The sequence below is a fragment of the Hibiscus syriacus genome, unplaced genomic scaffold, assembly GCF_006381635.1.
Source record: "Hibiscus syriacus cultivar Baekdansim isolate YM2019G1 unplaced genomic scaffold, ASM638163v2 tig00110187_pilon, whole genome shotgun sequence".
NCBI lineage: Eukaryota > Viridiplantae > Streptophyta > Magnoliopsida > Malvales > Malvaceae > Hibiscus > Hibiscus syriacus.
The window spans coordinates 870,854-885,129 of NW_024062618.1; the positions used below are offsets into that span (position 1 = coordinate 870,854).

Genomic DNA, 14,276 nt, shown 5'->3' on the forward strand with positions numbered 1-14,276 from the left:
AATTTGTACTATCGCATCGCGATTTTCAAGAATCGCGTTGCGATTCTGGAAACTGATTTGCGATTCTGGGGATCGCGTTGCGATTTTTATTTCGCGTTGCGATTTTGTTGGTCATTTTGGCAAATCCAAAAAAAGTTGGTTAAAATCGTATATTATAACTTTTTTTTGGTCACTGAGGCGATTTTCTCTTTTTGAAATTGACTCCAGTAAGCATGGTATATAATTGATATTTAACAAATATTATGACAGTAGAATATGAGCTAATCGAATATAAAACAAAAATAAACAAAAGATAAGATCATGATAATATTCATAAGTAAGCAATACAATCAAAATAATAACTAGTCCTCGTCTTAAGATACCAGGCAAATCATTAGTGTCAAGTCTTTGGATTAATATATTTCTCACACAAACTACCTTAAAATTACCACATATTTATCATCAATTGTGTCAATGAAATTCTGTAAAATATTAATTTATTTTTATCGATTAATAAACGCATGAATTACGACTACATGTAAGTATATTAATATTTTAAATAAATAAATTCATAAAAAACACTTTCATGATATTTTGTTTCAACTAATTCATTTAATATATATGCATTATCAATTAAAATTTAGAGCGAAAATTTGAATTTATATATATTAATGATGCTACTAACAAATCATGTTATTCGAAAGACTATTTTATAATTTTTAATAGTTGAGAGACTCAACAAAATAGCGTCCTATAGTCGTGGGACTATTTGAGTACTTTTAACAGCATGGTGGACACCGACCTAAGTAAGTATATCAACCATACACCAATGATACATCCCATCAACAAAAGAATGTGTGAGTTTAATTATGGGTAAACTATAAGATTAGTCACTTATGTTTTAATTTTGTTCATTTTTTTTATCAGATATATTCGCATCTGTCTTTTTCATTCCACACGGTTAATAATTACATGGTGGACACCGACCTAAGTAAGTATATCAACCATACACCAATGATACATCCCATCAACAAAAGAATGTGTGAGTTTAATTATGGGTAAACTATAAGATTAGTCACTTATGTTTTAATTTTGTTCATTTTTTATTATCAAGATATATTATTCGCATCTGTCTTTTTCATTCCCACACGGTTAATAATTAAAAAATGCTCTAACATCATAAAATCAAAGAGAATACAAAAAGTTGGGAAGGAAGAATTCGAGTGTATTTTTATAAATTCAAAAGAAATTTTAGTGATCAAATATGAAAATGATGCTATATTGAGTGACAAAAAATAGAGTAATGTCAAAATTGAACGATCAATTTAAAAAAATTTGAAGCTTACTAATCAAAATAGGAATATGGTCAATATTGGATGGTGAAAATTGTAGTTTAACCATTGTTGATATCTATTCTCCTCTTGGCTTGGTAGATGAGTGAGGATTCAGAAAAATAAATTTTCAACTTAATTAGAAATTTATTAAATTTGTGTTAAGTTTTAAAATAGAACTTGAATAACTTAAAATTTTTACTAATTAGTGGATTGAATTTTAAGTTCGAGTCAAGTTCATCAACTCTACGTGATATATATTTATCGCATATAAATATATGAAGAAATATATATATGAATATTGAATTCATGCATCCAACGCATGTGGATAGTGTATATGACTACATATAGACATGTATAAAAATCTTTTGCTGATGCAGTAGTGGTGTAGCAGTAGCACTGTAGTTCGAGAAAATAAATTATTTTTCTATTTATATTTTGGTCCTTTTATGTCATCGCTACTTATCAAGAATAGACTAAAGGGTTGGCGAGAAAAATCGTTATATGAAAATTTCAAATTCTCGTCTAAATTAGATATTTTTTTATTAATAATATATATATTTTTTAAAAATTTTATAGATTCATCTCTTAATATAAAACATACTTCGTCATTAACTTACATTATATAATACTTTTATATGACCGGAAATCTCAACATATGATTTGATTAAAGATCACATGAACTCTTGAATCCAATCAATCCATTTTAATTCTTCTATGATTAAAAGAGATTTTTATCTGTATACATTTAGAAAGTGAATATTTTGTTCTAAAATATTAAATACATCGTTAATCTAACTGGACTATTAAGTTAAATATTTCTTAAGTTTATGTTAATTTAAATTCACTTTTTAACAATGATCTCAAACAGTTAAATTTTAAAATATACTTTTGTAACATTTTTAAAAGTTCGTTTCTATAAAACTTTTAAAATCACTTTTCAAAAGATATAACAAACTCACCCTAAAAGCTCAAACACTTTTATAGTATCTAGTGCTCGAACCTAAAACATTTAGAGATAATAATTATCTTTTTTAACTATTGAGATAACTTGATTCATGTATAAAAATTAATAAAATAAAAATCAACTTGTGAGAAGATGATTAATTTATATACAAAATGTATATTTAAAATTTAAATTAATTAATAAATAATTTAATTTAATTTAATTAATTTAAAATTTATTTAAATTCTTGAATCAAATCGTTTAAATAAAAAATGGGCCGACCCAACCGATGGACATTAGACAGATCTGGTTGAAGCTATTTCTCGAGACCAAAAAAATACCGAGTTGAAGTTAAGGGAGTTTGGACACACCGTGGCATTTTCCTCTTCCTTTCAACTCCATTTCTAGTCAACTGTGTTTGTCCTCGGTTGCTTTGCTTCTGCTTATCTACCAAGTTTCTCCCCATACTCACTGTTCAACTTCCTTCTCTGCTTCTTTGTCTCATTATCGTCAATCTCAGTCACTACATGTGTCAGAAGGCACTGTCACTGTTACTGTGATGGGCTGCTTTCAGTCCAAAACCACCCTTCTTCCTCCGTCTCATCAACCTCCTCCTCTTCCTCTTGATTCCCAGAACAACCCAGATCTAGGTCCTTTCATTCTCCCAATGCCCATGCTCTTCTTCTTCTTCATTTATTTGTTTACCTGATTCTGGGTTTCTTTATTTTGTTGTTTTCAGATGGGAATGGGGAGCAACCGGCGGTGCCAGCATTCAAGGAGTTCGACCTCGCGGAGCTGCGTGCGGCTACCAACGGCTTCAGCAGCGACCTTATAGTGTCGGAGAGCGGGGACAAGGCTCCCAATGTGGTGTACCGAGGGAAGTTGAAGAACAATCGTGTGGTGGCGATTAAGCGATTCTCGAAGCTGTCGTGGCCCGACCCACACCAGTTTACTAACGAAGCTGCTGGGGTTGGTAAAGTCCGCCACAAGAGACTGGTTAATTTGATCGGATGTTGCGCCGAGGGAGACGAGCGGTTGTTGGTTGCTGAATATATGTCTAATGATACCCTCTCTAAGCATCTCTTCCACTGTATGCCTTTTTTTTCTTTTTACCCTTTACCCCTTACTACTATTAAATGGAAAAAAAGAGTTTACTCCCAGCGTTTGTGTATATTGTTTATGAAAATACCATGAATAATGCAGGGGAAAAACAGCCATTGCCATGGGAAATGCGCCTTAGAGTTGCTTACCATGTTGCACAAGCCCTTGATCACTGCAATGCTGAGAACCTTAAAATTTATCACGATTTAAATGCTTATAGAGTTCTTTTCGATGAGGTTCGCTTTGTTAGTTTCCTTTCTACCATGTTATTTCTCTGTGGTTTAACATTTTAAGTTTTTTTTTTTTTGGAGATTATGGTATGATGGTAGCTTCTTTTGAGAATAGGTGTTTTTCTTTAGCAGTTAAGGGCCCTTTCTTGTTGATTTCCCCCCCCCCATTAGGTACAGTTTTTAATTACATTTTAGAATGCCAATCCTTTCTCATATGAGAGGCCTTTAAATAGGCGGCTTCGCAGTGGCCGGCTTGGTTTTTGCGGTTTGACTGGTCTCAAAATTGATTGTTTCATCTGGATAGAGTAATAGACAATAGCATTGGCAAAATAGAAAATGGGATCCATCTGCATGCATATCATATTGCCATGCTCCATGAGTAATTATTGATTGATATGTGCTATATGTTTAAAACTCGTTCCGGACGAAGACAGAAGATCATTGGCAAACATTGACATTAAACTTGTTTTTTCTGCTTCTGATTTCATTCTGTTTCAGGATGGCGATCCTCGGTTATCCAGTTTTGGACTGATGAAAAATAGCCGAGATGGAAAAAGTTACAGTACTAATTTGGCTTATACTCCTCCTGAATTTTTGAGGACAGGTAAACTCTTCTGATTACATACTCGGAATCTTAAAATAAGAAAAAGTAGACATTATATAGGCGTTCTAAAAAGAATGGGAATTAGTTACTGAATGTATATCCCTTCACTGCTAAGTTATTTGATTTTCAACTCCGCAGGCAGGGTCGTCCCTGAGAGTGTGATTTACAGTTATGGAACTGTTCTCCTGGATCTCTTAAGTGGAAAGCATATCCCTCCCAGCCATGTACGAGACATTTGGTTATCCAAATTCAGTTTTGTTCCTTCTATTTCCCTGTTAATACTGCCCTTGGAATAACGAGTTCGTATTGTAAAAGAAGCTCCTGGAACCGAGGCTTTCGGTGTTGTTTTGTATGTTTAGGAGCTTGTTGGATTAATTAAGCAACTAAAATCTCCTTCCAATTTCACAAGCTGGTTTTCATGTTGGGAGGCAAGAAAGTCACTTTGAGATCTGTAAAATGTTAGCACAGTGCAAAATGTCTTAAAATAGAAGTAGCGAATATCTACTATACTATTCTGGAATAGACCTATAGGCTATAGGTAATGTTGGGTTTTGTCTATTGTCCTATGAGATGAGTAAGGGAAAAAATTGAACTATTATATCTATGTCTATGCACATGCACGCACAGAACAGAGACATAAACCAGATTAGCCTTGCACTCTTTCAAGAATGTGCTTTCTCTTGGTTATGCTTGGGCTGACCTTAGTATGGGACTGTGATGTTTTTCCTTTGGGCTTCTTTCTTTGATGAATGGTGACATTCGGCTTATTTATATTGCTTTTTGCTCTAGTAAATTTCTACGTCTGCCGTCAATTTTGTATATCGATTTTAACACTATTATGTGACTGTTGATTCTCCAGGCATTGGATTTGATAAGAGGAAAGAATTTGTTGTTGTTATTGGATTCTTCCCTGGAAGGACAGTATGCTAATGAAGATGCCACAGAATTGGTTGAATTGGCTTCAAAATGTCTTCAGTATGAGGCTAGAGATCGACCTGATATCAATTTCCTCCTTTCAGCAGTGACACCTCTTCAAAAGCAGAAAGATGTACAAGTTTCAGGCTATTGAACTTACTGCCATTTCAATTTAGAGAGTTTGGTGTATAGATGCATCTTAAAATCTACTAAATTAATATTCGTTGCGTTCCATAGGTCGCATCTCATGTTCTAATGGGTCTATCTAAGACGCCACCGGTGCTGCCAACTATGCTCACCCCTCTCGGAAAGGCATGTGCTAGGATGGATCTTACTGCGGTGCATGATATCTTGCTTAAAACTGGTTATAAAGATGAGGAAGGTGCAGAAAATGAGGTGGGTTATGACTATTTTACTTTCTCAAATTTATGAAATAACAATTGGCATGCATAGTTTCATGTTCTGCCGGTTGGTTTCTCTCTGATTGTCTAATTTGCCGGCACCGTGTTATTGGTGAAGCTGTCGTTTCAAGAGTGGACACAACAGGTTCAAGATATGTTGAATACAAAGAAATTTGGGGACATTGCATTTAGGGACAAAGATTTTAAAAATGCTATTGATTACTACTCAAAGGTACCTTACCTCCCTCTAATCGTTTTGTTTTTACTTCTCAGAATCTTGAGTACCTGCTGATATATGATCTAGTCCGAGTTAATAGCGTGTATTTCATGTTTCAAATGTTGATTTGCTTTTTCCCTTTAAATACAGTTGGTATCGATGATGTCCGTTCCATCTGGTACTGTATTCGTGAGAAGAGCCCTCTCATACTTGATGATCGGTGAACCAGAACTTGCGTTGAGAGATGCCATGCAGGCTCAGGTGTGCTTGCCGGAATGGCCCACTGCCTTCTATATGCAAGCTCTTGCCCTCTCCAAGCTTGGAATGGAAACCGATGCGCAAGACATGCTGAATGATGGAGCCTCATTCGAGGCCAAGAAGCAAAATGGCTGGCGTGTCTAGGCAGCAATGTTTTAAGCTTTCTGACACTAGTTCCACCCTTCCCCCTACACCTGATCCTGCCACCTTGTGTGGTGTGCCGGTGAGAGCTTGGAAGCAAATGGTGGCAGGTGAGAGGGTCATTTTGAATGTTATTAGTTTGTTAAAGGATGGTTAGCTCGAGTTAAAGAAGTGTATATGAAAAATAATCAGAGTAAGGGTAAGTACTAGGCAATGAGTTTGGATCTTTGATTCTGGTGGTGCTGAATTTTTGGAACAAATTTGGTTTGAGGCTTTAAGATGTTGGCTTTATATGGATGAAAAGTTGGGAGTTTAATAAAACTGTTCGGTCCAGAGTCTGAAATCTAGTCCAAAAGGGAGTTTTGATTAAAAAAGTGCAAGTTATGCTTACTTTTCATATCTCAACTTTCTTCTTTTGGTCATTAAACCTTAATTTAATCACTTATTTTCACTCGTGTGTTAAGTAGAAAATAGGATGACGTGAAAGTTACCTTTTCTTTTATAATCCATCAATAATCTTAAAGATCTTAGAGTTCAATCCTATTTCATGTTTCAATCAACACCCTCCGTTGATATCGTTCTTTACTACTTTTGACGAAAACAAACTTGTTTTATTGTATTAATCACTTAGTTTAATTTCCTAAATTAGCCTTTAAATTCTTCAAGTTTTGACCTAAAATCAGGAGAAAATGATTTTGGTCATCAATTCTCATTGTGGAACTAGGATTGTATTACTCCTCATTTCCTTCTTTACCTTTTTACTGTTTGAATTTGATAAAAACATGTTCTAGCATCAACAAATCAAATAGAAGGGTATTCTCATAAATTTTAAAAATAGTATTTAAGTATTTTTATAATTTTAAAAGATGGATGTCATGTTTACGTGGTTAAATAATTAAAAGTGTAATAGTCAAAAACAAAATAATGTCAAAATTAATTCATCAATTTTTTAAAAGTTTAATGACAAATTATAAATATAATTAAAGGTAAAGTATCCATATATCCCTTAAAACAAGCAATTGAATATTGAAAATTACAGTTATATAATAAAACTCAATGGTGATCAAGAGTAGAAATATTCGTCAGTCAATCAACCACTATATATATATATATATATATATATTTGGTAAATATGGGTGGTAATTGAGTGTAAAACAGACAAATTAAAACAAGATAAAGGATTGAATTCTATTGAAAACAAAATTGATCCACGTGTACATGAGAAGGATGAGTACGTGTTGACTTTAGAATTTGACTTTTCTTTAATTAATAATTTATTTTATTAATGGTATTCATCTTAAATTTTATTTAAAAATTATATTGTCACTTTTAAAAATATTTTTGAATTCAAAGCTACAATGTTAAAGTATGATAGGGACTTCATGTGCGTGTGGTTGGAGAGATGTCTTCTTTGTTTCTTTCTATCCGTATATCTCTAATTGTATGCCTAACCAATAACATGAATCATCTTTGCTTTTCTCTTCAATCCCAATCACACCCGCATACCAACAATCTCATCCACCACCCATTCTTCCTTCCATTTGTTCTACCTTTAGGGCACATTTGATTTTTCTTCAAACGCACTATGTCTTTTTTTAGTTATCGGTTGATTTAATTTTGATTAATTCAGTTCGGTCACCGATCGAATTAATCGTTTGAACATCTCTAGAGACTGAAAACAAACATAATATAACACATTAATTCAGGTAGACTACAAGTTCAGTACTTAAACTGTTACTTTTATAATGGTTTGGATTCCAAACTTTATTTTTTTTAAATAATACCTAGGTTTCATTTTGATATCCCGTTGTTAAAAACTTATTGATGATGTGACGTGTTACCATAATATAATGTCACATCATCATTAAAAAATTAAAAAATAAATATCACATCAATAATTTTGTTAATTTTTTAAGGACGGACACCAAATTGAAACACATAAACTAAACTTTAGGTATGATTTTGAAAAAAATAAAGTTTATGTACCAAAATAAAATAAAAGTAATAGTTTAGATACTAAATGTGTAGTTATCCTGTTAACGTTTAGGGGACCGCGAAATATAGTTAAATCATGAAAATTTTAAAATCAAAATATAATTTTATCATTGTTTTAGTTTATAAATATATAAATTTTAAATGAGACTAAATTGAAATACTATCATTTTTAGGGGATAAAATGAATTTTATGATTATAACTTTAGATTTTAAAGGGACTAAAGAATACATTTTACCATTTGAGGAGAAGGCCCTGCTTCCACTCTTATTGTGATAAATTATGCAAATTGTAATATGACACGTAAAATAACACAAATTTATATAAAACGAATTATTTATTTATTCAAATATGAAAAAAAATAATAACAAGGACAAATTAAGGCATGGCCCTGACCCATTTGTACACGATAATGAATAATACACATTTTTTTCAACTTTCAATTAAATGAAAATTTTTAAATTCAATTTAACCTATTTTAACATAAATTTATCAATTTTGGTCCTTAAAATCTTTTAGTTTTATATTACTTAATTTTAACACTAAATTTTTTATTTATTTTTTAAACGATTTCTATCTAAGAGAGTAATGAGAATTTTATTCTTAATAAATATTGAATTCATAGCCTAAGAGAGATAAGAGATGTTAAATGAAAACTATTAATTCATTTGTTTTATAGATTATTGACCAAAATTCTTTATTTTTAATTTTAAATACCAATATAAAACGATATAAAAATACAGACACAAACATAAATAAGGTTAACATATATACATCTCAATAATAAATCACCTATCAGATAAATAAATATGCTAAAAATAGTAAAGGAAAAGTTTAAATGATAAATAAATTCATAACCTAACAATTTTCTTTTAACAATACCAGGTAATTATAAATTAATATATATTTAAAAAAGTTTCAAATTATTGACAGATCACAAGTAATTCAAATGTGAAAAATGTTGTATAACTCAACAATTTTTTTTAATCTATCAAGTAACATCAATAGTAAAATGAAAGATTATTTTTACTAGAGATTTTAAGTTTAAATAGTTGAATCTTTAAGATATGCGTTATTATTAGGTTAAGAAAATGATTACAAAATAATATATATTCTAAATTTTTTAAATATTAATAATCATACACATTGGATAAACATAATTGATTGAACATAAAATCTTTAAAAAATCAACATAAATGCATTAATAAATTACCAAATTCTAAATATTTAAACATTTTTCTTTAATAAATCCAATTTCAATAAATTTAAATAGAAGTTACAGCCTTACTAGGTGATTCCAGGTAGATGTCATTAAAGAGAACCAAATCAAATCAATCCACTAATGAAGCTGACAAAAGAGCAGTAGTGGGAAGCAGATTGGTGCACATTGGTGGTCCACAAAGTCAAGTTTCTTTCACGATTAAAAAAATAAAAATTTATCAAAAGTATTATTATTTTTATTAATTTTATTAATATTGAGCGTTTTATCGGTTTTTTTTCTTTTTTTTATTAATTTTATTATTATTAGATATTTTATTAAAAATATTAAAAATATTAATATTTTAAATAAAAATAATAATATTTTAAATAAATTTTTACTTATTTTATTATTTAAATAATAACAAAAAACCAACGGTATAACTTCATCCTCAAACCAAAAAAAAGTTGTTTTTCTTTATTTCTTCAGTTTTTGTTTTTATATTTTATCCTATAATAAATGGTAATAATTGATATATGGTACCAACAAATACACTTTCCTTGTTTGTTTATCTCAGCTGTCATTACCGAATAATTCGGTTGTACGAGAGTGATATTATACAGCTAAGAAAGATTTTATAAAATATATTAATATTTTTTTAATATTTTCAGTAAAATACTAATTAAAATATTTTTTTTAATCAAAAATGTTAGTTTTATTATCTAATTTCTGATAAAAATAAAATTTTAGGTAATGTTTAATATTAACATTTTCAATAAAAAAATTTTAAATAATACTTTATTAAAAATATTAAATATTTTAAATAACACTATTAAAAATATTAAAAAATATTAATATTTCAAATAAATCTTTATTTAACCTGTATATTACCGTACCTGAGACATATCGTAATTGCCTTTGCAGACCACTATATGTAAGTTGGATACTGTGTTTGTACTCACTTCTTTGTGAGAGCAAGTGGTGTCTTCTTCTTCTTCTTCTTCTTGTTGCTGCAATGGAAATCATGGGTTCGATGTGGTTGATGGTGGCCTTGGCCACACTGGGTGGCTTTGCGTTTTTGAAATGGATACCGAAGAGCGTGAATCCGTGGGTGTACGAATCCCCGTTGGGCGATTTGCGGTACTCTCTGCCGCCGGGGGATTTGGGTTGGCCTGTCATCGGCAACATGTGGTTGTTTCTCCGAGCTTTCCGGTCCGACGAGCCCGATTCCTTCATGGGTTCCTTCGTTTCCAGGTACTTTTCATTACGCTTTTTAGTAAAGATTTAAACTTTGATACGTACAAAGGATGGAAATGTTGTGGGTGGAATGGTGGATGATGATCACTTCATTTCCCACTTTCGTTTTCTTAATTAAAATATTACAAAATACAAGGTAAAGGTGTAGTTTTTTTTGACACCATGTGAAGTGAGTTTAGCCTCAACTCGGTGTCTTCTAGTTGAAGACCCACCAGCTCCTGTCTCGAGAATGGAGCAGTTGCATCTTTTGTCGCCTACTGCAGTCTTTCAGTATCTCACTATTTTCCCAGACATTCCATTTTAGCTCAGTCTTAATGTACTCATAATGCAGATTTGGACGCACCGGAATATACAAGGTCTTCATGTTCGGGTGCCCGAGTGTGATCGTAACGACGCCGGAGACAAGTCGAAAAGTGTTGAATGATGATGATGCATTTAAGCCTGGATGGCCTACTTCCACAACCGAGCTCATCGGGAAGAAATCGTTCATCAGTATTTCGTATGAAGAACATAAGCGTCTCCGCCGTTTAACTGCAGCTCCCGTCAATGGCCATGAAGCACTCTCCATTTACATCCCCTACATCGAGGAGATTGTGATATCTACCCTGGACAAATGGTCCAAGATGGGGAAAATCGAGTTCTTGACCGAGCTCCTAAAGCGAAGAGGTAATGGAAGCTTTGGAGAGGGAGTACACAACTCTCAACTATGGAGTTAGAGCCATGACAATCAATATCCCAGGGTTTGCTTACCATAAGCCCTCAGTAATGGAAGCTTTGGAGAGGGAGTACACAACTCTCAACTATGGAGTTAGAGCCATGACAATCAATATCCCAGGGTTTGCTTACCATAAAGCCCTCAAGGTGGAAATTTCACACTTCTTTCTTGCTTGTGAAGTTAACTATCTTATGCTAGCAAGGTATGATATAGAAATGCGTTTTCATTTTCTTCAGGCTCGGAAAAAGCTCGTGGAGGCTTTTCAATCCGTGGTGAGCGAGCGGAGAATTCAGAGGAAGCAAACACGTACACCACAAAGAAGAAAGACATGTTGGATTCCCTGATAGATGTTAAAGACGAGAAAGATGTAACACTAGATGATGAGGAAATCATTGATATCATGTTGATGTACCTGAATGCAGGCCATGAATCTTCCGGCCATACAACAATGTGGGCGACTGTTTTCCTGCAGCAACACCCTGAATATCTAAAAGTAGCAAAGGTGGCATTTATGATTTAGATGTCGTAAACGAACATTCATTTTCGAGCAGTGTTTGAGCTTTAGTGTGCTTCTTTATCATTACAGTTGACAGTACTGTTGTATACAGGAAGAGCAAGAGAGGATTCTGAAGAAAAGGCCACCAACGCAGAAAGGTTTAAATCTCAAGGAAGTTCGAGAAATGGAATATCTTTCTAAGGTACATCTTTACCGAGTCATTGGATGCTAAGTTTAATTCGAAACCCTTTAGTTCGCACTGCGCGATGGTCTTCCGTGAAGCAAAAACAGACGTCAATATAAGCGGTCAGTTTTATTGATACGTGTGTGTATGTATAATGCATACATGTCCCAAAGGGTTATCTGTTTTTCAGGTTATACTGTCCCAAAGGGATGGAAAGCACTAGTTTGGTTCAGAAGCATTCACTTGGATGCTGAGATTTATCCGAATCCGAAAGAAATCGATCCTTCTCGATGGGATGTAAGATTCATAAACCATTTCATATTTCCTATATGTATGCATGTATGTAATGATAGTCTGTTAAGTTTAAAATCGGTCATGTTCAGGATCATTCATAATTGTCTGTCCAGCTCAGTTGGTAGAGCACAAAGTTCTTAACCTTGTGGTCGTGGGTTCGAGTCTCACGGTGAACGATTCATAATTTTGACTGTCGGAGGGGTCTTCCACGGAAGCTGCTCTCAATCCGTTGGGGACAATCTACTACCTTACTTCTCCTCACTCCATTACATATGGGAATAAGATCAGTTAATTTTTTTTTTCGTCGCAATGCAGGCTGGAACGGCTTAGGTATCTACCTCATACAAGGCCTCAGGATAACTGCTTGGCAGTAATCAAGAAAAACTAGCCTTCTCAGCCCTAGCAAGTTACTTGGAAATTCTAGACGGTAATAATAAAAAGTAGTAATAATATCTTTGGTGGGGGTTTTGGAGTTCAGGATAACTCGCTTAGAATGTACGAGAATGGACTGTAGTATGAACAGAAAAGATTGTCTGAAACTGATGCTATGAGATCAATATGTAGTAGGGGTGTTCGCAATCGGTTTGAATCGGTTTTTGGTTAAAAATTTATCCGATCCGAAGGGGTTTTGGAGTTCAGGATAACTCGCTTAGAATGTACGAGAATGGACTGTAGTATGAACAGAAAAGATTGTCTGAAACTGATGCTATGAGATCAATATGTAGTAGGGGTGTTCGCAATCGGTTTGGATTGGTTTTTGGTTAAAAATTTATCCGATCCGAAAGTATAAATGTTTGCGATTTGGATCGGTTTGGATGTTTCTAAAAAAAAAATTTAATCTGATCCGATCCAATTAAGTGCGGTTTGATTCGGTTTGAATTTGTGTGGTTTTTGGATTCTAATATTTTACGACAAAAAACTTTTTTTAATATATTACAAAATATTGTGCTGCTTGATTCCAGTCATTAAATGAATAATGCATTTTGCTGAAAGTTTTAGAAATGCTGATGCACTTACAATTGAATGGCTAGGCTGTGTGAAGCATTCATCATGCGTAGCAGGCATGGTAGATGTAACATGCTGCTTCAATTAAGATGTTCTTGTCCGTCATTTCCAACTGAAAATGAACAGAGGAAAAATACTTTAGCACCGAAACCAAAAATATGTAGGATTAAAGGAATAATAAGTGCCAGCAAAAACCAACATGCTATGGCAACTAATGCTCCATGGTGGGCATGGAAAATGTTACTACCACGGCTTGGCTTATCTAGTTATAACCTTCAAGAGAGACTAATTGTCTTGAACTAGGTTTCTTGATAATTTGTGGTTTCCATGTAAGGCTACTCGAATGGATGAAACACCAGTTTTCTCAGCTTCTGGATACTAAATGCTAAAGTAGACTAGTAGAGTACCAGGCCACTTAGATCTGTCTGTTAAATACTCCCAATGCATTTGGAAAGTCCCCAAGGCTTACATGAAATAGAAGTAGACAGAACCTTGACGCATATCTATTTTGAATAACCTACAGATCCATGAACAGTCTTGCAAGTCATGAAATGATAAACAATATGACCCATCAGAAACCTTCTCAAGACTGGTCATACATATGAAATTTTAGTAGTTATTTCCTACATGTATTACTGTGAAGTACCTGAATGAGAGGATGCAGCAGTTTGTGTTTCTTTATTATCATTCCTGCAAAAGATCATTCCACAAGACTGCAAATACACCACAGTAGAAAAAAATCAAAATAAGAACAAAAAGTAACAAGAACCCATATATATATATAACCAACCCTTGAAGCTATTCAATAATCAATTCCTAATCCTCATCAATTTCACACAAAATCCAAATAGAAAATTACACAAAAAACTCACATTAAACTGAGCTGTAAGCCGAGGATGATGCGAAGACAGAGTTGTTTCAGCACTTGTAATTGTCACGACACTAGTTGTCTTCTCTCTATGTTGTTACTGGTCTCCGGTTTGGGTTGTGAACTGAGTGAGGGGCAGTGCA

The 14,276-nt window shown here is 33.2% G+C and overlaps 1 protein-coding gene and 1 pseudogene across 1 annotated transcript; both read left to right on the top strand.

Annotated features, from left to right (window-relative positions):
• Positions 1-766: 766 nt before the first annotated feature.
• Positions 767-6,451, top strand: LOC120217334 (serine/threonine-protein kinase BSK2-like). The gene is made up of 10 exons (XM_039214481.1): positions 767-785; positions 2,613-2,906; positions 2,996-3,346; positions 3,460-3,593; positions 4,086-4,191; positions 4,330-4,415; positions 5,051-5,239; positions 5,344-5,502; positions 5,626-5,739; positions 5,875-6,451. Exons 1-10 carry the CDS (start codon positions 767-769, stop codon positions 6,124-6,126), a joined length of 1,704 nt encoding a protein of 567 aa, XP_039070412.1. The 3' UTR covers positions 6,127-6,451.
• Positions 6,452-10,298: 3,847 nt separating this feature from the next.
• Positions 10,299-12,264, top strand: LOC120217573 (annotated as a pseudogene).
• Positions 12,265-14,276: the final 2,012 nt, after the last annotated feature.

Excerpts from the sequence above, each read along its gene's own strand:
- LOC120217334 (XM_039214481.1), top strand. Across the intron at positions 5,240-5,343 it reads CTCTTCAAAAGCAGAAAGAT|GTCGCATCTCATGTTCTAAT; the intron begins GTACAAGTTTCA and ends TGCGTTCCATAG. Across the intron at positions 5,740-5,874 it reads CTATTGATTACTACTCAAAG|TTGGTATCGATGATGTCCGT; the intron begins GTACCTTACCTC and ends CTTTAAATACAG.